The sequence below is a fragment of the Pagrus major genome, chromosome 2 (genome assembly GCF_040436345.1).
Source record: "Pagrus major chromosome 2, Pma_NU_1.0".
Classification (NCBI taxonomy): domain Eukaryota; kingdom Metazoa; phylum Chordata; class Actinopteri; order Spariformes; family Sparidae; genus Pagrus; species Pagrus major.
In genome coordinates, this window is record NC_133216.1 from 17,296,175 (window position 1) to 17,320,787 (window position 24,613).

The window sequence follows — 24,613 nt, forward strand, 5'->3', positions numbered from 1 at the left end:
AGAAGGGCCACCCAGCGCTAGGCTAAAGTTGGGGTTAACCCACTTTGGAACGGGCCAGGATTGTGCCAGTGTAAACGCTTTCTCAGCCTGAGAAGGTTCTGGGCTCTGGGCTATGCACAGTGGGAAAAGCCTATATTTGTGTTTTCTTAAATTGATGTGCGTGGACATCTCAGGGCCACATTGAAAAGATTAAATTAGTGGTTAAACAATCCTGCTGGCTGCACAGGTAAGGAGTAAAAATATGTATCCGTGTACCAAAAGTAGTGATAAGTAGATCCTTTGGCTCTGATGCCGCCTGCAATCTTCAACGGGACAACTAGTAACTAAAGATATCAAAAAGAAATGTAATGATGTATAAGTACTAATATTTGCCTTCAAAATGTAGTGAAGTTGAAGTATAAAGTAGTGTAATAGTAGTAATATAAAAGTACCTCAAAGCTGTACTTAGCAAATGTAGTATTCATAAGTATTATTGTGACTAAACCTTGACCTACTTGACACGAGTACTTTAGCAATGACAGTAACGACAGCTGTCAGACAAATGTACTGGATTAAAAACTGAAAACGCAACGTTTAATCTTTTGATCTTTATTTTGTACATTAAACAAATATTGTTATCATATAAACATATAAATTGGTGTCTCAATTACAAAACAATCTGTCAAAACATGTAAAAATAAAACTGTCATATTTACGTTTTAAGACAAAATTATGTGGAACATGACAAGTTTGATGTTCTGAGAAAACATGATTTTGCTCTCTCAACCTCAGCTGGTCTCGGTGGCTTCAGTATTCCATGTTTTTGCCTTAATGGAGGGTTTATAAGTCAAGCTGCACAGTGTCAATAGTCTTTCCTGCTGTTATGAATTAATGTTTTTAATAATTACCGGTGGACAATATTTCACCAATCACCAGAACAAAAACAGAAATCTATAAATGAACAAAAAAGGCAAGTGTGTGGAGAGCAGAACGGTAGCTTGTTTTTGGCTAAAGGCTCCTCGGCGTCATTACGACATTGTTACGAGGAGGCATCTCGATGTTTTATCACGATTCGTAAAAGCACACAGCAACATAATGAACAAATCTGGTACCATTACATTACAATATAATTCCAATAACAGCCTTATACAACACATTCACAAATATAAACCTGGTTGTTAGAAAGAACTTCAATTGTCACCAGTTTGTCTTCACTACGACCACAAAGTTAAGCTGCCCTACAAATCTGAAGAATTGAAAAAATACCCAACAGCAAATAATGCACATTCACATTCGTAATACGAATTCAAAAAGGGAGTTTATCTTGATCTTTCAAAAAGGCATCTGGGAATCAGCCACAACGATAATAATCCAAACTTTAATGCCTTCCCCCAGACAGTGCCCTTTCTTTAGTGCAGTGATGTCTTGACTTCAATGAGGACAAGAGTCAAATTTGTGGACTGTGGTTAAGTGCTAACAGCAGATTATAAGTTGAGAATTTGTGTCTGATGTTTCCCTCCAACTCCAACCAAGTAGAGTGTGTTCATGTCTGTTCACTTAATATGTGGCTGTGTTTGTAATATGCTTGGACAGTCTTGTTTTAGGGCTTGAACATGAACACTTTCAAGCTGAAATGACTACAAGCTTGCCATTATAGACACTGGGTGATGGAAATATTAGTTGGGGAAACAAACAAAAGAAATAAAGAACCAAAGCGGCACAATGTGACATAACAACATGACTTCAACGATCATATCATCTTCACTATAATCAACTGTTTCACAACAGGGAAATTCATTGAACATTGTGTTCATTTCATCTTTAATCGACAACTTCGTTTTAGCACAAATAAATTACAAATATACACAATTTAACGCCCCAAAGAATGAATATACACAAAAAAAAGCAACAAGAAAAAACATGAATGGCATCAGATATTTCCATGCCATATGAGGACTGTAATGCTATGATGTGAGCAGTTAGAGTAGGCAGCCTCGTAGCAGCCTTGTGTAATAACAGTCTGTTGTATTTACAGATCTCAGACCTGGTTGTTCCAGCACCGACCTCAGGGATTAACTCTGTATCCATCCGTGCTTATTGGCGACTTCAAATCAAACGCACAGAGCTATAAAAGACATCTCTGGTGTTATTGTCTGTATTGAGATCACTGAGGTAATGTTGAGGAGTACGCTGCCCTCTAAAGGCCACAAGAACAACAACAACTTCTGCCTGTCTGAAAGCTTCTACCGCGGACTACTATACAACAAGGACAATTAAAGGAATACAAAAAAGCCATGAAAACAATCATGGCACTGCAGCAATATCTGCTATCGTTGAGCTCGTTTTGTTTTCCTGACATTGTACAGGTTTCAAGTGCGCTCACAAATACAGCAGCCAGCTGAGCTACTGGAAGTTGATGTCATTGGTGATGGCTGATGGGACTTCAGAAATTGATTGAGTCAGAATCTACTTGATTTTTTGTTGCTCAAAGATCTACTAACACAACACCCTGGTTGGTGGACAGTACAGTACAAGCAGTTTAAAGGATTAGGGTTACATAATCATACTGAATGATATGTCTGATTTACCGCTGATTTACTCATGCTTTCTCCTACATGTTTTAATACAATTTGGCCAAGCATAAAATGGCAACAGAAAAGTAAAATCTGTTCCATTTTAATGCCACAAATTATTTAGCATTTATTCATCACTATATTACCATATTCTCTCCATCAGTCCAGTTACTGGATATCCTTCCTCTATAATCTTTAAATATAGTTTTTTCCTTTATTTTTTTCTTCTCTAATAACAAAATAACCTGCCAAACACTGACAGCAAAGCTTGTGTTAGAGAGAGGTAAAGAATTGTTACAAGCTTTCTGAGGTAGCAGGCGGTTTTTAGTTGAGGAGATTTGGTAGGGAAAAAAAAGATATATTCACCTCTGCAGCGCTAGCGTTTAACGACAAGAGGGTTTGGACTCTAATCTCATTTAATTGGGGAAATAAACGTTATTTAAAAAACCCCACAACAGTATAGTTTGTATATAATATATCTGAACAAAAAGTTATTCTTCTGATATAATATTTTGTACTTATTTTGTATGTTTTCATAGAAATATACAGGAGTGTTGTTGGTGGGTGTGTCTTCACTTACCATAAGCTACATTTTATAACAGATTTAACAGACTGTGGGACAATAAGGCGTTTGGTGTCATTTTACAAGGCCTTGTGTTGCTCATATGAAGAACCCTCCATCTACCATTAGTGAGGCACTAATGGTACTTAAGGATGAGTGCACCCCACACGTACAGAAGCCTAAACACTACATCTATATGTAGCTTTAAGCATACCAGCTGTGTGTGATGTGTTTTGAAGTGAAGCCGTTTGATTACAGCTTGTATACATTTACCTGTCTGTACAGTATGAGAGAAAGAAAGATCCCTCCATCTCCGAGCTTTGAGTATGTTACATTCAAGCAAAATGGTACCAAATCTCAGCCACAGGGTGTTAACATACAGTAATGAGTGTGTTTATGAGTATAATCCTTCTTGTGTACCCTCCTCCCCTCCTCTCTACATCTCTTTCTCTTTCTTGGTCTCCCGGGTGCTGCTCTTCAAAAAGTCGCTCCTGAGTAGCCGATAAAACAGGACGATATTCATGGCCGTCATGATGGCCATACCCACGCTGCCCAGCGTGTAGGCCAGGAGGGGCACCTTGTCCCTGTTGAGCACGAGCCAGCGGGTCATCCAGGCCAGCGTGTTGATGCGGAATACCACGTATGTGCCCAGGTTGATCATGCTGTTGACCCGGTACAGCGTGCCTTTGGCGATGCTGGCCATACGCAGCATCTGCCTGAGGTGGAGGAACACGGAGTTTATCTCCACCAACAGGGCCACCACGGCAAAGCCCACATAGTGGCAAGACAGCACGGAGAGGCCGAAACAGGTGATCACCTACAGAGGGAGACAGTGAGAGAGAAGGCAAGAAAGTTACAATGGATGTAGTGTGCAGCATGGTTAACACATAATGAAGATTGAGCTTAGTACAGAGATTGGTTAAGTCACCACCAATACCACAATAAAATTAGAGATGCACTGATTTTTCTGCCAAACATCAATATCAGCCGATATTCTGCTGACTGTTATCGTCCTATCAGTAATAAGATAATATTCCCTGATGGCAGCAGCCAGTGTTTAGCTGTTGTGTCACATCATTTTGTGCTGGCAGATTCATGAGTTACTGGCTTGTGACATCCCTGCCAATCTTACTTACAATCTTACATTATACTTACACCATGATATAAGTATTAGAGATGCACAGTTTATCTGGAAAAAGGACAAATTATCGGCCCATATTAGGAAATTTATATCATCAGCTGATTATCAGTATCGAGGAAATTATAGTCGATAAACGTCGCTGATAATACAAAGCCAAATTACTTTCATAAATTGAAAACCAATGAAATTATTGGTTATCTTATTGGTATCGGCCTTGAAAAGGAGGTAATCATTGGTTATCAGTGTCATCTGTCAAATGTGAAAAAAGGTTTTATTAAAGGTTGTTTAATACATTTGTAAAATGGAATCTGTGCTTTTTGAAAGAGTTAAATTATTTCTTTATTAAATTAAGATTAGTTTGTTTCCCAAACACAAAAGGGAAACAATAACAACACCAAGAATTTCACAATCATCCCTAAATAAAATGTTGGGACACTCTGATGTGCTGTTTTTAAGCTGACAAATATGAATTAATATTTTGCAACAGTTTAAGCATGAAGACATGCCTATCTTCAGATATGTTTTTAAAGACCATGGTACTTCCCAATTTGACAAAAGGACAAATGATAGTAAATATCAGCTGACACAATAGTATGCACCCCTAAAAATTCACTTTAAAATCTAATTTAAATTCAGTTAAAGCAGTTGCCAAACAAAATCCTAAAAGGAAATCATGAATAATTTATTAGATCATATTCATCTCCACTCCCTTTCAGTGCTGATGTTTGACCGCTTTTTTTGTTACGTCTGGCAGCATGTTACTTAATGACCATGTGGAAGGTCACCGCTCCCATGATACATTTCTGCTGAGTAGTGCTTATGAAAGCCTGTTTGATAACGAACAGAAAACCTCCACAAGATGGCAGCAACATCACTCACAACCTGTCTGACAAACAGCAGCTCCAGGAAACTGCCTGCTTACATGACACTGAAGTGTCAGGGGAAAGCATTACATACAGTATCTGATATGTTGTGACAGAAGCAAATGCTGCTGTCCAACACATTCACTGCAGCTGTGTTGCAGGTGTAAAATTTGGATGACAGAAATGTTTTTATACCAAAACAGGCTGTTCAGCCAGCTCTCCACATGAGCTGGCACCCACCCACACCACCACATTCACCAGCTTCATTCACACTCAGAGCACACTCAAAAGTGTAGCAGGAGGACAAACTGTGTTCAGACACACTGTACTTTTGTTACCACAAAAGCTGCCATGTTTATAATTCAAGAGTGCACGGTGGCAGCGAAGGGCAGATAGTGAGAGAGCAGTCCAGTCTTTGGTTAGTTAGTACAGGTCATGGGATACACTGTGGAGTGAGAGAATGGCATTTCCCATCAGTCGGGTCTCAGTTAGAGAAGCATCTTGTGTTTGTGTCGTGTGAGGTCACAGGATGCCTTCTCTAATGCAGCAAACAAACAGTCATGCGGCGTGCTGTCGTGGATTAGGCAACCGGGCATGTGGAAAGTCAGCAGCACACTAACTGGTCATTATGTTATGTATCCATTGTAATGGATGTGTCCTTGACAAAATAAAGGTTCAACGTTCAAAGGGTGTTCTTCACTAGATGTAATCAAAATGGTTTGGGGTGGCATGGATCCAACACATGCTCCATGTCACAGCAGATGAATGTCTGGCCATTCACTTTCAACATTTCCTGTCATGGACTAAAGGGAAGCTTTGACATTAATGGGAATCTGGCAATTTGTTGTTGACATCTTCATCACGACCTCTGGCCACGTTGACAAAAAAATATTAGTTCACTGTAGACTCCATAGCCGCAAAATGAAAACAGTGATTTGAGTTTCTGACTCACACACACACACACACCCCGACTAATCAGCTCAAATCAAAGCCTTCACCTGTAGTCACATTATAATGACAGTGTTACCAAACAATGTCGGTGGACAACCCCAATGACGACAGTGAAAGCACCGTATTTAGCAACACAAACAGACCGACTCACCAAAGTCAGCGTGTCTAGGCAGCAGTTATGTCAACAGGACACAGGGCTTTTCAGTACGAAACAAAGTGACACGCTTACAGATATGTGAGATGACACCACAGTGTTTGTTGGCCGTTGACATTGTCCTATGTCATTCTAGTCAATATATTTATGAATTGGATTGGTAAGCAAATGTCATCACATGTTTGGTTTTCACCTCAAGGGTCACAGAAAATGGCAAAAATATCAGAATCAGAATTGCTTTTCCAAAAACATTTTGTTTGGGACAAAAAATAAAATACCGTCATGTTGAAGAACAGTTATGCTCTGTTCTCAAATTATCGAAGCTGTGATAGATGTGATATGACACAGCTGAAGTACAACTCCAAACAACATAAGACAAGGAGGATGGAGGATATATATTCTTATAATTTGCAAAATGCGTTACATTTCACATCAGGCTAAATTTACCAACTCACTGGAAAAAGTAACCATGAATATATACAACATACACCGTATCAACTACGAGACATATGTAATTCTTTACACGCAAACACTGAATATCAATCCAACAGAGACGAGAGCAGACAGATATATGGTGGAGAACATGTACTTGCACTCGCTGTCCTCAGTTTACAGCCACATCAAGTAGAAAAACGAACACGTGAAGCTGTGGTGTGCGTGTCATAAAACACTCATCCATGTCGGTTTAAAGCAAAGCAAGAGCAAAGATGCCAACAACTCTTACGACCCTTATTTGTTACCCTGAATTCAAAAACAAGACCATACACTCTGATTAACCTGTGTAAGTACCCACATACACACTCATGCAAACACAAACACACACACCAAGGCCAGCTTCAACCACATCAACCAGGGGTCTTTAGAGAGGCTAATCTGCAGTCTAATCTGATCTGGGAAGATAAAACACAACAGAACATGGGGCTGGGAAGGTCAAAACATACCCTTATACAACACTACGCTGAAGACAAGTTGAGTAACAAAGGCCGAGTGTTATTTCATCATGTTGTAAACTAGGAATCATATCAAACACCATTACACTGAGACATTACATGGACATACTTCTTGGTATTTCTTTTATAATCAGGATACCTCAGGTTTCCTTCCTCCTGCACGTGTGTCTAGTTTTATGGTGGTAGTCTTCTCTTTTATGGCGCTCTGACATGCTCTGGCAGCCAATGACAGTCACTTCTTACCTGATCTTTCTATAGACACTGATAAGCACACGGCTCACAGAGCCACAACAATGCTATATAACATGCAATAAAGTTGGAGCCATATGTCAGGAACACCTTCACTAATACTTCACCTTTCAAAGCTCCCAACAGTAAAAGTAGGTTGGACAACATGGACAAAAGAGCCACAATGTGTGCAGCCTCCCAGGCCAGAGAGGTGATGACCGTGACCCACTGATCTCACCATATCAGGTCATCATCAGGTGACAATGACCCCATGGGGCTCAACAGCCAACCAGATACCAGCAGCTGGCCAAAACCTATCCTCATTGCTCTCTCTGTGAGCATAGATGGGGCCTCTGTTACTCATTCATTAAGGACAGGGGGCCAACACCCACACACCCTTTACAGTTGTCAGCACCCTGAGCTGAGAGGGAATCACAGTAATCCCCCCCAACAGACCCTGGATCTATCAGATGATCACAATGACGCAGCAATAGCTGGATTTGTCTCAATAAGCTCTGCTGAAGCTTGGCTTTCACATACAGCAGCGCACTACAGTCCGAGTAGAAACTGTAAAAAACAGACATTAACACGTGTGAGACATCTTTCACATCACACATGGATGAGCAGGATTTAATACAGATGCAGAGATGTTACTACTGGAAATACATTCAATCTGATCTTGGTTAATTCCAATACCAAATAAAATTTTAGGTTTGGGCAATATATCAATATTATATTGTTATCGGGATATAAAACTTTTTACTGTCTCAGATTTTGGATATAGTTTTATCGTGAATTGTTCTCTTTTCCTGGTTTTACAGGCTGCATTACAAGAAAATTATGAAGTCTTCTTTACGAGACTATTCTTCTTGTTCCAATCCTTGCTTTCACCCAGGTTTTTTAAAATTATTATTATTAGCGGTGTCACTAAAGATATTTGGTGCAAAATATTGTGAGTATGAAATATCGAGATAGGCCATTATACCTCGAAAATAGTCTCTTATAGCCTGTAATCAATAAGTTCAACATCCTACATTCATGAGCATTCATGGTATGGGGACTGAGGTGGGTGGGACAAACGAGTGTTACGAGTATTTAACCTTTGGACTGCACTGATGTACATTAACCTACTGTTATGGGCACCTGCATAAAATCCGAGCAAAGGGCTGAAAAACAAGACGGTGTGGGTGTTTGTTCTCTGCATTTTCTCCCTGTGGGCTCAATTAGACATTCTCTCCACCCTGGTGAGGGACTTTCACGTCCCACGTTCAGGGGGGAGACGCTGGGTGAAAAATGGAAAGCGTGTACAGTAAACAGTGGTAAAAACAAAACAAAACAAAGGAACAACCACTCTCACCACAGGTCAACCAAAAAGTAGAGCAAACTTCTCACGATAAATAAGTTTGTATCAAGATGGCAGATATTGATTAACGTTTGTGCTATTGACTTAAGCTACTAAGGCAATCATTATTCAGAAGGCAAGCTGACAGGAGCCCAGGTGAAGATGGAGCTGATAAAAATGATTGTAAAGAAAGATAACACTTGAGATTCAAAATGGCTGCTTACAATGTCATGGTAACAGCCAAACATGCATCTTCTGTGCCTTTTGTAATCTATGTGTGAAGGCTGTAGTAGTACAAGGACAAAGGCTATAAAAACTGTATTTAATGTATGTGCATGTGCATTGTATGAGTGGCTGAAATGTTATCTATGTTTTCTATGCATCAAAATGACTTCTGCTTTTTCATTTGTTGAAAAACTTGCTTCTATGTGGCATTGCTCTACTGTCTCTTTTCCATCTGAACATAAAATCAAAAATCTAAGGGGAAATTGGTCATGAGATCCGAAGAGCTAATCAGTGAACAGCGTAGTAAAGTTGAAATATGTCTATCCAGGCTGCACATACCCGACAAGCACAACACAGTTCATAGACGTTTGCATATTTTTTTTTGTGTTTCTGACAAACATACAACTTCTGTGTATTGCAGGAGTATAATTCCAGTTTTAAATGAGCTCTTAGCAATGTGTACATGTCGGCTAACGTGCTGCACCCATGAACCACAATATGGACGGAGTACAGGCCAAGAATAGTTCTCTAATAGACCGTATTAGTACAGGGCTGGAGATGGTCTGAATGTTTATCATTATAAAATTCATAGTGTTATCTCCCTCCCTCTGCCAGCAGGATTTTCAGGAGTCTGCAGTCAACGCGGAGGGTCATAAGCCTGATGTGATTGCACCTGTTACCCCTCCCTGCTTTTAGTCTCCTTCCTTCACCTCAGGGCTCAACAGTGGCAGGTTTTAGTTTGATTGACATTTGACTTCAACATCCACACACACATTTCCCACACATCCGTACACTTCTTACACTGCTGATGCAGTAGACGTTCACATGCCATGCTTATAGTTTTGTAAATTAAACTTGGCTTGTCTCTTCTTCTTGTCACACATTTTTGTTAGGATACTCAGAGCAAACACAAAGGTAATTAAAGATTTCCGTGTCAAACCAGTTTCCCTGCCTCCAGCTAAGAAACCTGCTAGCTGGCTCACTCAGAGGAGAATTTCAAGTTCTGTACCCGCACAGCACGTTTGTTACGATAGACAACCTGTGAGCTGAATGATAATGAAACCATGTGACCAAAAAAAGACAAAGGGTGGCAAGGGAGGTCATTAACCTCACAGCTTGACAGTCTATACCGGTTTGTGTGTGTGTATTGGAGTTTTTCTCGTAATATAAAAACACATACATAAGCAACCTCCTTTATAAAAACATGCTGTCTCTCTTGGGTCTCAGAGCAGCGGGGGTCAAAGTTGTCAGGGTGACAAGGAGATGTGCTGGGTGGTGGGTTTAATATCAACAGGTGTGAAACAGGAGCGCTTCAGAAGCCAGCAACCCCTCTAACCACAAACACACCTGTTTGAGAAAGCTTTTTCAATAACTGCACACAAGCGAGACACAGATGCTCATACCAGCACACACACCCATACTAGGTGAGGAATAAATGTATTCCGAACATGTTACCACTAAGAAAAAAAACAACAATGTCAGCAGCAGCTTTTCTGAAGTAATTGAAGCATTAGAAAAAGCAAACCACAAACATTTAAGATATGTCTCCATCAGCAATCTGACATATGGAAAATACCGTCTGTCAGCCCATTCCACCAAAGTATTCAGGTCTTAACCAGTGCTTGAAGTGGAATAAAGAGGTGCGACTACCGTGAACCTGCAGCCTGCAAATGCAGCCACCCCTGTTTAATCTGGTTTGATTTAATTAAAGAAGTATACGAATACATATAAAAAGTATAGTTTAAGTTAATTATACTACTTTACTTAAACATAATTATGTCTTAGCATCACTTAATCGTTGCAAAAGTTAAACCATTTTCTTAATAAAAGTGCTGAAAATTGTTATTTTGGTCCGTAAACTACTGTTAAAATTGAACTGTTTACAAGGACGACAGTGTAGTGCGTACACTGTTGCTTCACCAATTGTAGAAAGATATGGCATCTAGGAAAAGTTTGTCCAAGACTGGACACTAAGTCAGTGTAATTTAATTGTTTTTTTAAATTTTATTTTATCCATTTAACCCTACCTCAGAGCTTTCTCCATCTAACAGTAATAATGTATCTAAGAAATAATGAATTCTCACGTTTTTCCATGAGAGTTAGGCCTTCTAAGTGTGATGAGCCATAACCACAACACACCATGAATGTTTACTAGGAATTTACAAAAAGATGAACAAACTGAGTTGAACTTCCGTTCAGTTTCCTAAAGAATCCATTATTGGATGGGCATGGCTTCCTTAATACAGGTCATAAAGAGATGGGAAATGACGGAGTGACGCTGATGGAGAGGAAACTAACAGGAAGAGAGGTGTTAGCCATCTGGTCATAGGCAGACCAACAGTGGGGTGATGAGCAGGTGGGAGGACCAAACAAAAGCTTCAGGTCTCTTGGAGAAAATGGTGTAGCCTGAAACATGACACCATAATGATCACATACACACACAGTTCAAAGTTTAAAAGACACACACACACACAACTGGGGGATGGTGGTCACAACCATCATCATGCGACATTCGTTAACAGTCAGCTGACAGCAGCACAGCCAGGCACTTCAGCGCCTCGCTGACACAAACATCTGCTCAGTCATTCGCCGGACGTGCTCTAAACCAATTAGTTAGGGCAAATATGATCGGTTGTGTTGTGTGGGTATTCATTTTTAGACGTATGTGTGCTTCGTCAAATACAGGCTGAAAGGCTGAGTCCTCACATGAGACATCAGGGTGTAGCTCTATGACTATTAGAAGGTGTGTTTGGGTGAATTCGTGGTCGCTCGAGGTATTCAGGCACTGGGTGTGAAGGGAGGAGCAGTGGTTTGAGTTGCACCAGAGTGTACTGTACGTCTCAGCCATTACCTCAATTCTCAGAGTGCCCAAGGAAAGATAAAAGCCAATGATGGCTTTCCCAATGCATCTTAACTCTCATTAGGATCAGGAAGCACCAGAAAGCTCTTGAAATCTGACAATATTCCTGATTGTTCACTAGCTGCAACACTTTCAGCAGTGTGATCTGATAATGCAATGTTTTACTTGTTTATCTATGACTGCAGAGAAAAGCTGAAAAAAATACACATTTCTTAATACATTTTAAAAAGCCGTCTTCATATTGCAGCATAATTTTGCTTCGAAATTTGAGTATTAAATACACATTCTTATAACAATAGTTTGGCATTTTGGGAGAAACACTGTGCGGCAAATAGGAAACCTTAGGAAAAGGTAGGAGATAGGTTTGCCATTTTCAGTGTGTAGGTTGCCAGCTTGGAGGTTGTTGCCTCACGTACAGTCTGTAAATTTGAAGTAGGTAATACACATATAGCAGAAGGGAGGAGAAGGAGTCTGAAATAGTTGGCCAATGGCAGACCTATACATCCAATGAGTCAGACTAGGGGAGATGTGAGAAACAAACAAAAGAAACCCCTTTGCAATTACTGGAGACATCTCAGGTTTGCTGTGGAAACATCTCAATAAAGGCACTGAAATGGTTTACTCCATTTACTACAAATGTTCAATGTGAGGTTGTTCCTACGCTGTACTCTCACATGCCTGCACACCCACCCACGCTGCTTTTGGAATCATACGCAAGTACTCTGGTATTCCCACAGCAGCTGGATCTCAGCCAGGTTCGTTCTCCAGCTTTTTCATGCTTTGGTACGAGGCCTTTAGGTGTGTCACTCAGGACAAACAAATGCACACCTCCTACTTTGCCCCACCTTGCATTTCAGCACTGACAAGTAGCTTATGAAGTGTCAACTCCCTACGCTTTTTAAACCTGCTGATGGACGGATGCCTCTACAAACAGCATTCCTGGTTGTTACACAAACCGCGGGCAAATGCCTCCTCCTTTTTGAGCACGCTCTACTTTTCCAGCCACCAGCCTCTTTGGAAAGCATTGCACGTGTGTGTGTGTTGTGCGTGTGTAACACAACTGCTCTTTTCTGCTGTTTAGCTTCCAGCTAAAGAAAGTATAATATAAAGCTTCTTCACACTAGCCTGGATCTCTTCAGGATGGATAGCACCTGCACCTGTACAGCTTGACTCCACTTCACACTGATAACTTGAATTGCCCAATCAAGCCTTGATAGGCACCGTGATGTCCGTTTTGCCACACGTGTTCTCACTTTTTTACCATCCAAAAAAGATCTAAGATCCACCAGCGCTAATAGCTTTCTCTTCTGTCTTTATGGTCATAACGTATTAAGTTATTCCAAGAACTATTTCCCAATACTTTGTAGATTGACTGACGTGCATTGCGCAAGCTTTCTCGCTCTCAGATGCACATGGTAATGGACAAATTCAGACATGCTACTCTATTATCTCAAATTATACTTAAATGCTGTGTAATTACATCATGTCAGCTAATATCTACCTGACTTATGGAGACAAATCATACACACAAGTTGTGAAAGAAGCTTCTAATAGACCACAGTGATGGCTTTTCAGTGCCACACAGAAGCATTTCTATGGATGATAAAGAGACAAGAAGCTGCATTGTTTGCTGCCTTTGCATTAGATGAGTTTGAACTGTTTCTGACACAAAAGCAACGGTCAAGGAAATTCCTCAATTTCAGACCGTCATGCCATAAGGGAAAACACAAAAACAAGATATACCATTACTAGATTGCGGAGGCTCTCATTGGTTCGTAGCCATGTGAGGGGGTGGTACAAGCTGCAGAGAGTAGGTGGATGAGGGGGGGATGGGGGAGATGTTTGGCAGTCATACAAGGATAGGGGGGGTTGCGAACAAGGCAGTGTGTGTGATATATGGAGTGGAGCTGCAGCCCAGAAATGTTTTGAGGGGGTGCACACATTTGCAGAAGCCCTCTCAGGAAGTGTGTCTCTCTCTAAGGAGCCTGAGGTTCATGTGGAGACCAGATGTCTGTCCTCTTGGATATACACAGAATGGGGGGGGGGCCTCCTGGATTCCCCGCCAAAAAGATGAGACTGCTGAGACACATCACAATCTTTACCGACCAAATTTTCTATTTTGTGATATGCATCTCTCTTTGCCATCTGATTGGCCCTCTTTACCCTCAGGATGTGGCGTGGCATTGTTGTATTGTTCAAGGCCTTCTCGCTCGGTATGCCCCTTCAAAAATTTCAGCAAAAGCAACTGCGCTTCCAGCAGCTCATGGTGTGCAAACATGATGTTGACACTGGAGATTTTAAAACCTCGCACCATGTGGTTTGTTACACCAAATTGTGGTTTAAAAAAGGAGGCGTGGCAGAGCCCACAGATTTCAGATGGCTGGAAATACATCTGTGGGATGGCTAGCAAAAACAAAAACATGCCATACATTTTAAATCAACTGCTGCTGTAAACTAGGAAGGGGCTGACAACACAAGGGTATATTACAAATCATTCACCACACTTCTACTTGACATTAACCCTCTCGACATGCTTCTTAATATTCTTGTCAATGCAAGATCAACCAATGGAGGAAGTACATCCATAGGAAAATGATCAGCTGAGCTATGGATATGTGGGTATAAACAGCCTCAGCAACAATGGAGACTTCAAACCATATGAGGCTTGCAGAATTACAACCACTCTGTATTTGCCTGGACTGCTGTCACATTAGGCTGCTTGTCCGTGGGCCTTAGACATACAGCAGAGAGCGGAAGGAGAAGCTGAAGCAAAGAAAAGAGAACTCATAGATTGAAGGAAAGAAACAGATCAGGATAATCAGGTTCTGCAGTGTTGAAGATGTAGAAATACACGGCAGACGTGGCATTCCAGTGACATGTGGTGACCAACAACCAGATACATTATTTTCCTGCTTCCAAAAGTGACATTCCCTGTTGGTTCTGTGTGACAGCTTCACGCTCCTCCCACAAATATCTATTTTCATGCCTTGTAAACTGATACCAGCTCCATTCATATCTGACATGGTACAAGACGAACCCTTCAAGAGGGAAAAAAGTAAATATGATTTCCAGGTTATAAGGAAACAAACAGACGCATGTACTGTTGATTCACTACATCTGACAATCAGCTGGACTCCTTGTATATATACACTGTACACTATTCACCAGCAAAAGGAGGCGTGTGTAGAAGAACCATGTTTCTAACAATAATTCAAACTCTTATGTTTAGCATTAACATGCAGACTTCATGACTCACTTAACATCGTCTTTAGCTGGCATGGTAGCAGCTTCACACTGTGGCTTTAGCTGCTGCACAATATAAGGGAAAATCATTTTAACCATAAAAATGAAGATATCCTCAGTGAGAACAGCTAGACGGCTTTAGAAAACAATAAGAACGTTATTGGAGATGCCCCACCAAACTGACCAAACTAGATTTGAATCTCACTTAAAATCTGTAAATGATCGGAGTATGTTTACACAAGTTCGTCATCCAGGTGGAGCAAGCTTGAGCAAATCTGTGGGGAGGAAAAACAGAAAATTCTCACGTCCTCTGTGACCTTATGTAAGCTGCTGTTTAGGGCCATCTGAGTAGTCTACAAGTTATCTCTTGTTTGTGCATTTGTGATTGCCAAATGTTACGTTCACTATTTTTCATGAAATATAAAAATGATTTAAAAAAACTATTATTACTCTAGCAAAGGTGGTTAAAGTTGTGCTACACCCAGTATGTCATCAAACCTGAGGAAATATGACTGATGATGAACACGAGGGCTGATTATCGCAAATTTGGAAATACCATAAGGCAATTGGGAAATGAATTACTTTCCCAGGGAGTTACACAATCTTCATTTTCTTAATTTGTATGTGTAGGAGCAGCTTGTGAAGTATTCCCTCACACTGATTGGAGTATAAATGATGATGAAATGTTACGACTAATCCATATAAGTAGCATATGGATAGAATATTTAAGAGCCTACATGTGTAGATATAAAGCAGACAAGCAAAGGCAGATGTGATTGGAAACAGCACGGATCCTCAAATGGCTGATTAACCTGTGCTGCCCTGATTTGCTTAAGGAGTGTCGACTTTGGCCTTCTCTACGAAGATAATTGAATTCTGCCTGATGAGAAAGGGATGATCGACATTTATGGAAGGAAACGGTAAATATGCTGCAAAACTGCAAACCCATGTGAGGGGACAAAAATGAGATGAGCAAAACTAATTCACCGGGGTTTTCCAATGTGTGTTATTGATGAACATCTCAAAAGAGAACATCGGATACTGTTAATCACATGCTTTCGTTCTTCATGGAAAAAAAAAAATCCTCCTGCCTCTGCTTGGCATCCTTCTCTTCTGGCTCATATTTTTTAACTACAAGCTCAGTATTTCCAAGACCAATGGGCAATCGAGGCTGAAACAGACCCACTATGCGGACGAGGGTTTTTGAGAAGAAAGGCAAACAATCCTTGGTTTACATTTACCATACGTACTGCAGTATGCAGCTCAAACAATGGCAAAATCAACACATTTTACTAAACACTATGCTAAACAGGCTCCATACTGATGATTACCTGTGAAAAAGCCCTACATGTTATGTTTCTTAGACAATTTATACAGGAGGTACATGTATATTTAATCTCCTCAGAGGAAGGCACCCTATTTATGGCAGAACTATCAGGATTTCCTGTTTTCCAAAGGAAACACGAGGTTATGGCAGGATCTCATCAACTGTGAGTGACTGAGGTTGGGCCATTCTCAGACAGAAATAAGAAGCTGTAATCTCCACTTCAGTCAATAAGAAGGGGGGAAAAAAAACTTTCCGTGGAATGTCTGACTTTATTATTCCTCCCGGACCGCGACAACCAGCATCAACAAAACCCTGTTACACCTCGTGATGTTTTACTATGTTTTGAACGAAAGGAATCCCTCGCAGAATATCAAAGAAATGAAGACACCAAGAACAAATAATTACACGTGCATCCCAGCTAACACTAAAGGAGTAGGTATGGGTCAAAACAGAGGATAAGAGCTGAGGAGAAAAGTGAGATGTGAGAATAAAAAACACACATAGGTTTGACAGTACAACATGTGTTAGGGAAGTGACATACAAAGTAGATATAAACTCTGATTTCAACTTTCTGAATCCTGAAGCTTGGAGCCGTCATGCTGATGTCATCTTAAGGCTCAATCATGTAAATAACAACCTTAGATATGAAGTGTTTTTATATAAGTCCATAAACAAATCTCATTCCACCCTTTTACAATAAAACAGCGTTCAGTCAAATGGTCCACAAAGTCATTTGCCTGGGTTGTTTCATGGCTTACATCTCCTAGCATATGTTTTTATCATTAATTGTTGTCAGTGCAAATTTCCACTCACACCTCCCACTATATGTTCCGACCAGATTTTTCCAGTCCTCTTAACCACCTTGTTTGCTCAGTCAGACGTAAATGCTTTACATAGAGCATGGTATCTATAATGTGAGTCCAGAGAATGTCAATTAAACTCGTGCTGGGCTTTTTTGATATCTTTCTTTCTTCATATACACAGTAATGTTAGCACTTACTGACATGTAGATGCACTGTACTAAATAATCAATGTCACATTTTAATATCAATCTGCATCAAAGGGGTTTGTCTCTTCAACCACATCCCTTCCTCAACATATTTAGTTTGTGTACAGGAAGAGCTAGATTGTACATTAGCATTGTAAGACACAGGGATGATGGGCAGGAGTGAAAGATGAATCCGTGGGCTGCCAATATGAGGAGGGGATTAACTCGAGATCAACCTCCTGCTCCTGATTGTATGACCAGCTGGACCTGCTCAGTTCAATGCTACACCCACTGGGAAAACACCTTGGACTTCAGATGACCAGTGCTTACATTTGCAAATCAAGACCTGACTTCTTCCTCTTGCTTTTCAGCCCTTCATGAAACTCTAACACAACTATTTAATTTATAATCGTTTCATTAAAACAACAAGAAAAAAGCAGAGCAAAAATTACAGAAGGGAATGAATGAATGACGGTCTTGATTATGGTACAAAATGAAAAACAAAGTGATTAAAGAGAAAGAGAGTAAGCTCGCTGAGAGACACAGAAAGTCATGTGAATGAAGTAGTCTGTCCCTCCCACACTCTAGTGACAATCTGAGGCCAGCTGGTCCAGCTAAAGCATCCATTCACTAGGCTTCCAGGGAGAGGAAGGAAAAGAAAAACAAGACTTTCAGAAATCTGAATCTGAAGTCCTTTGACACCAACAACTGGGTTGTGCTGGAGCTGGTTCCCACAACTAATCCTAAATGACTCTTAGGCAATTTTCAAGCCAAAATCAGCATGTATATGCAGGTTTTTTGAACATGGGGAAACCTGCTAACAATAGATGATTGACTCCTTTCCCACTGCCAGTAGATGAGTTTGCCTTTGTGTTTTTTTCGCCTGGTATTTCACGTTCAACGTCACACGTGTAGAAAGGCTAGTTAACATGTTACTGTGGTTTCGTTCGTTTTTTTTTCATCTTTAACATCAATTTCCGTCAAACTCAACATTGCACTGAACAATGTTGGAGCTCTGCTTGAACAGAGACCGGTGGAAAACTACTGACGCACCAACGACTGGAACTTCATCACGCGTCATAGCTTTCTTCCGGAAAAAGGGGAGAAAATAAGGGTGTCCTCATTCGATCACTGCTGATCAAAAATGGAGCCTAATAAATACCTGTGACTACTGCATTTGATCCAGATTGTACCCTTTCCCAATCATACAGACCTTGAGTATAGCACTCTGCAACCACTGTGCTTCATGGAAATAGTGATTATCTTCACCAACCAAAAAAAAAGAAAGAAGGAAATCTTGGAAGTTTTCACTATTCTCTAACTTTGTATTATTTTCTTACACTAAAATGTCTGTTACGCCGTATGTTTGTTATGCCCACGTCTTTTCACAGAGCCATTAGACTACCAGAACCAGTAGAAATGTGGGCGAATTGATACAAACGTTTGCTAGTTTCCTGGCACAGTCTTGGCTTCCATGTTGCTATGAAGGGCTTAGTTTGTGTAGTTGAGACACATACTGAAAGGGGGTTTCGATTGACGCTTCAGAGCTGTTTTGTTGCTAAATGTACAGAAAAAATATGTATCAGAGTACACTTGAGATGCCAAGATGTTACTCTTAAAAAGGGAGTGAAGCTATATGACTGTGACTGTTTGTTTCTATTTATAAACACTGTATATCTGTCCATTTATATCCTCAATGTGGCAAGTTTAAGCATGGTTTTCTTTGATAAACTCTCTAAATAGATCATGTGATGTACTTTGTCAAATCATGTTACGCTACGCTGTCACGTCCTCACTGACCTGACTTCTAAATTATGCAGAGAAATGTTTTCACATACTTTTAACACCATAACAAACACATAAATGATGGCTGCTGTATAGTACAGATCCACCCCGATCCTGCCACTTCCAATAAAAAATTAAATTAACAGCTCCTGTTAGGCGAGTGATACACTTGAATGACAAGACGAGAGCTTGGCAACAGAAAGCAGTACACAACATCAGCACCGTCTTGGATGTAGGTCAGAAAGAGAAAACATAAAATCAGGATGTAGTTCTATATTGCCACTTCAGGTCATTTCCCTATTTATTTTCCATAGGGTTTAAAAGCAGGAACCTGCTCTTCCCTCAGGAAACATCTCCCATCAGGCCGGCGTGCTGAGGGTCAGTATGTCAGGAAGATGACTCGCTCTGATGGGAATCAGCTAGAAACAGTTGTTTTTTTTAAAGTGGAAAGGCAGAGACGATGGAAGGCGGGTGGAGTTCAACTTTCTCAAGGCATGACAGAAGGTTGAATGCTTGGCGGGGGGTGGGGGGACTGGTCACACTGGATTGATTGTCTCTTTGTTCCTCCCTCACTTGTTCTTTGTGGCTAGACAAGAAAGACGATTATTTTGTCTTGCCCATGTCTGTGCTTCTGACAGGTGCGTTGGGGTTGTTGTTCATGATTTGTTTGTGCGGTTACTACTGTATATTGAATTCCCGGGTGCGGTAGATACATGTAGATGCAAAGGTTAGATATTCTATTGTCTGTTACGGTTAAGATGAAACATCTGTGGCCACAATATCAGGTTTATTTCCAGCTGTAACAGTAATGATTGAAAGACCTACCACCAAGTGATGAAAAAGAAGCTCCCAGGACTGACTCAGCTTCTGGTTGAACACCATGTCACAGAAATCATAGATGAAGTAACCTGTGTGGATAAGACAGCATTCAGCCAATGTTAATGTCATGTTCGTTAATTCATTAATTAGCCCAAACTTAACAGATTGTTTTAGACAATAGAAGCCTTGAGCGTATCAAGTGTGTCGGGGGGGACCCTGCTTCCATGACGACAGCAACCAAGATGTGTCTTGGAGAGGGGCTATTCATATCCACCAACTCCACCCCTTCCCCTCCACTAGCTGTATCCATGGTGACCGCTATTCAGAATGCTGGAAAAATAATGAAGTGTTGAGGATGGGGACGGACGAAGGGGTGTGAGGGAGCCCAGGGCTTTAGTGAGGCGGGAATTAACCTCATTATGTTATAAATTTGACACCGGGACCCTCATGTTGATGTGGTGAAATGTTTGGGTTCGTATCACCATAAACAAATGTACTAGCTACCAGCTGCAAAGATTGCTATCAAGCATTTGATTGGTTTATTGGTGTTATCTGGTCTCCATGGCAGTTCATGTTGTTTCATAAGAGCACTGACAATGGATGGTGGAAACATAGTGGCTTTTGTGGTCTTTTCAACAGCTTTTGTTTTCACCAGAGGTCAAGTTTGGGTCAAGTTTTGCCATAAACAGCCAATTTGAGCGCGTGACTCGTTAAATAAGAGCGCCAATTAACTGACATCTCTTATCTTGCCTTTGTGTTTTTATAATGGCTGCTTCCGTACGGACACATCTGTATTCAAAACACAGAAGTGGAACAAAGAAGGAATGGATGCTCTGCAATATGTGATGCCTGGCTCTGTACAGCTAATGTACACACAGAGAACAAAAGGAGTCAGATAATGCTCGACTTTCCATTCAGGATCCTCAGGAGTGAGATCCATTGGTATGTTTACATGAGGGGGGAATTCCTTTCTTAAACAAGTTAGTCAAACAAGCGGGTTTCAGGCGGCCAACATCACGTCTCTGTTGGAATGACCCAGTTAAGCATGAAAAATCTGATTAAGACACCTGGCTTAGTCTGACACTGGCCAAGTCACAGCGACATGTAAACATCTTACTAGTGAGGCTTTTTGTTTTTGTGGTCTGTGTAAACTTGACTTGCTTTGCAAAATGGGTACTTCTTTAAGCTTTATCAATCAAATGTGCCCACTGAGAGATACAGGGCTTCAGACTCACTTTTCACACGGTTGCACTGGTGCGCCAAACTTTTTCATTTAGGTGCACGAGCACATCATTTTGGGGCACCTAATAATACATTTTTAATTTAATTTCTTTGTGTAAACACATTGCGTAAATGGTTGTAAACAGCAATTAGGTGAAAATAAATTAAATTGCAAGCCACAAGAAATTGTGATAACCTGAATCGTTTGATACGTTTGAAACTGCCACATTTCAGGCGCATCACTGCGACCAATGAAGATGTTAAGTCACCTATGACAGACTTTTAGGCGCATGTGTGACCAAAATTGTTGCAACCTGGAGCCCTTTAATGTATTTTGTGCGTGAAGTGCCACAGGTAGAAACGTGGAAAACTAACTTCAGAGTATTAAAGGCACATGAATGCAGTATTACACATAAATCTTTACCCTCAGTTGGGTTTCTCTGAAAGACATTTTTCTAGAAACTGGACAAGGTCTTCATTCAACAACTGGAGAATCATTTATGGCACGTTACTGCGAGGGCTGAACGCACAAATATGGTGCACAAAACTCCTCACTACACTTCCTGAGGCCTCAGAATCACACCACATTTCTGGCGGGAGGGTTCGGGGGAAGCGCTCGCATAAATCAACTGCCTTTTTTGCGCACTTGCTGTCTTGGTGATGTCACATGACTGTACAGGGTTACGCCCCGTGCCAGGGACTGATAATAATGCCCCCCATTGATCTTCACACACTGACAGTACTCCTTGCTTTGCCAGATTCCAGGGCTGACTTCCTGAAAGAATGTAAGACATCCTGGGAATCCTCGGGGAGCCCTTGCAACCCGGCACAGATCCAATAAAAGTGTGGATTTAAGAGGGCTCACGTGCCACTAGTTGCTCTGTAATACTTTAGAGATTAATGAGAAACAGTAAAAACAGGGCGAGTTGCTATTTTAAGAATGTGGGGTAGGATGTGCACTTGGGTTTGGGAAATTTTAATGAAATTGAGCAAAATCTAATTTGCGTAAGCCTCTAATTTGGTTAACAGAGAGTAGATGGTAAAATTCAGCAGCCTACATTGATATCAGGACATATCTACAGGACAAGTTGACAGGTCAAGCCATAAAGTTTAACAGTATCAGAGTCAAATGAGTGGGAGAGTACACACATCGTAAAACACAACGGCTGTAATGTCCATCTCCAATACATTCATAGAGAACACAATGAGAACGTTTCAATATGAAATCAATCGACCCTGGAAAATACAATAATATGATAAAGTGTGAACTGAATCGTAGAAACAATGAACAAATGCTGGAGCATTTAAAACATATAAACAGCGCTGAGCATTCAGGCACTGATGTGAAAAAAGGCTCAGTTTACAGTGTCAGAGCAACAGTTGCACGATTTATTGACATATTATTTTTAAAAAGTTTTTCATTCAACTCATTAAACTTCAGAACATTTTTTAAGTCGAGGCTGGTTGAAATAAATCTTTTACGAGATCTACACAAACACTTGACTGTGCTGTCACCATGCAGGAAAATGAGACTAGCTGGGATGGACCATGCCACTTCCCCTTACAGTGGGAGCACCTAAGGGTGCGCTCCCTCTCTCGCAGTCCTCCCCTCCACACCAGCACCACCACCACCTGCCCATTCCCAAAAAGACTCAGTTTGTAATTCACCACTGTAGAAGTGCTTACAGGCTACTCACCGATAGAAAATGACACCAAAGCATGAGAAAACACAGAGTGAGTTTCTATCAGATCTTCGGCCATCTGTGGGTGAAGGAAGAAGCTGACAAGATAAAAAAAAAAAAAAAGAAGTTCAGAAAAAAAGTGTTTTACAGTTTGTGGAAGTCAATCAATCAATCAATCAATCAATCAATCAATCAATCAATCCAGTAAACTTTACACGTATACAGTTAGCCTGTGTGATGAAAGAAGAAGCTATTTAAATGTATTCCCAATAACATAATGTATACTGGTAGAGGATCTTGCCAAGCAGCAGGGCAAAAACAATGACTGGTCAACAATGAATCAGATAAAGACAAACTACAAAAATTCAGTCAAATAGGATGCAATTGAAATAAACATGTATTTTTAAGCCAATTTAAATAAAAACGCGCCAAAAGTCAGAATCCATGAACGAAACCATCCTGGCTCTCTGAACACATCTCAACCAATAATTTCAAATCACATGCAGATTTAAGAACAACTAAATAAAACTGTACATGTCGTTGAACTTACCAAAGCACTGCCCATACCGCAGTGATAAAGCTGTGCACGAAGGATGTGGCGATATTCCTCCACTTCCATGCATTCCTGCAGGCAGATTCAGGCATGGGGAGGTTTCCCACCCCGGCGTTGACAAGTCTGAAAAACCCGACGGAGCTCCCAGTCGTTAAAATCACTGAACTCAACTCCATCGCTGAAATATCTGTTTGGCAGATGAAGACTTCACAGAGCACAAGTGTCCACGATGCTGATTATAAAAGCAGAGGAGCAGACGGATGTGTGCCACTTGTTCCCGACGACCGACACAATCAGGTTAAAATCCCGGTGCGCTCCCAATCATCTGCGGCTTCTCGGCACTCAGAGAGGCTTGTGTAGAGGGTTATTGTCCAGAGAGAGGAGGCGTGCACGGGTCTATCAATTAATCTCCACTAGCAACGATGATATGTTTGATATTTCTGTCATAAAAACTGAAGAAAAAAAAAATGTCCAGAGACAGCTCTGTGGCCACACGTGCAGCCGGGAGCAGTGGATGTGTGAGATGAGGTGTGAAGCCTCGTTCGCAGTTGTGAAACAGTCCTGTTGTAAAAACCTTGCTTGTGTAACTTTTTGACATCAACAGAAACCAAAAACAGCGTCTCCCCGCCCTACTACGAAGGGGCGCGGCCAAGAGCACGTTTCATGTGTTGTGTTGCCTTCAAGTGCTGTCGGAAATACTTCACTCAGACGCGTTAGTATCATATTACTACCATACATTATGCTTTAAAATGTGTAAACATGAACAGAATTTTTTTTAAAAAGAAATTATACACAACATGTTGATTGTAATCTACCAAAGTTTGACTTGACGGGGAGAAAGCAAATGTTTTTCAAAGATTTATTTTATTTCCAGATGTGAGCTGCTCTGTGTTGCATTGTGGGACAGCAACTTCCAACCACACTGACATTTTATTAGTTCATGTAATAGAGTGACTTTTGTGTGCAAACGCTAAGGCTGAGAGATTTTCTACATTTGAATCAAAATTTTTGCCACATTGTCCTTAAAAACTACTTGGGGCAAAGTGTAATTTATGATTCTGGGCTATGTAAATAAAACTGACTTGGCTGTATAGACCCTTTTCACGGCAAACATTTTGACTTGTCAAAGCAGGAAAAGCAGGTGGATTTTCTAACATTAATGACGGC

At 40.8% G+C, this 24,613-nt stretch overlaps 1 protein-coding gene across 1 annotated transcript; it reads right to left on the minus strand.

Moving 5' to 3' along the window:
- Nucleotides 1-578: 578 nt before the first annotated feature.
- Nucleotides 579-24,031, minus strand: tlcd2 (TLC domain containing 2). The gene is made up of 4 exons (XM_073481137.1): nt 23,444-24,031; nt 22,909-22,991; nt 19,997-20,079; nt 579-3,931 (listed from the first exon to the last, which is right to left on the minus strand). The coding sequence occupies exons 1-4, from the start codon at nt 23,620-23,622 to the stop codon at nt 3,551-3,553; spliced, it is 726 nt and encodes a 241-aa protein (XP_073337238.1). The 5' UTR covers nt 23,623-24,031; the 3' UTR covers nt 579-3,550.
- Between the last annotated feature and the right edge of the window lie 582 nt (nt 24,032-24,613).

Coding starts and splice junctions, on each gene's coding strand:
- tlcd2 (XM_073481137.1), bottom strand. CDS start 23,622: ATGGAGTTGAGTTCAGTGATTTTAACGACTGGGAGCTCCGTCGGGTTT. Junction 20,080..22,908: donor TTTGGTGTCATTTTCTATCG/GTGAGTAGCCTG, acceptor TTATCCACACAG/GTTACTTCATCTATGATTTC. Junction 3,932..19,996: donor TTCTTTTTCATCACTTGGTG/GTAGGTCTTTCA, acceptor CTCCCTCTGTAG/GTGATCACCTGTTTCGGCCT.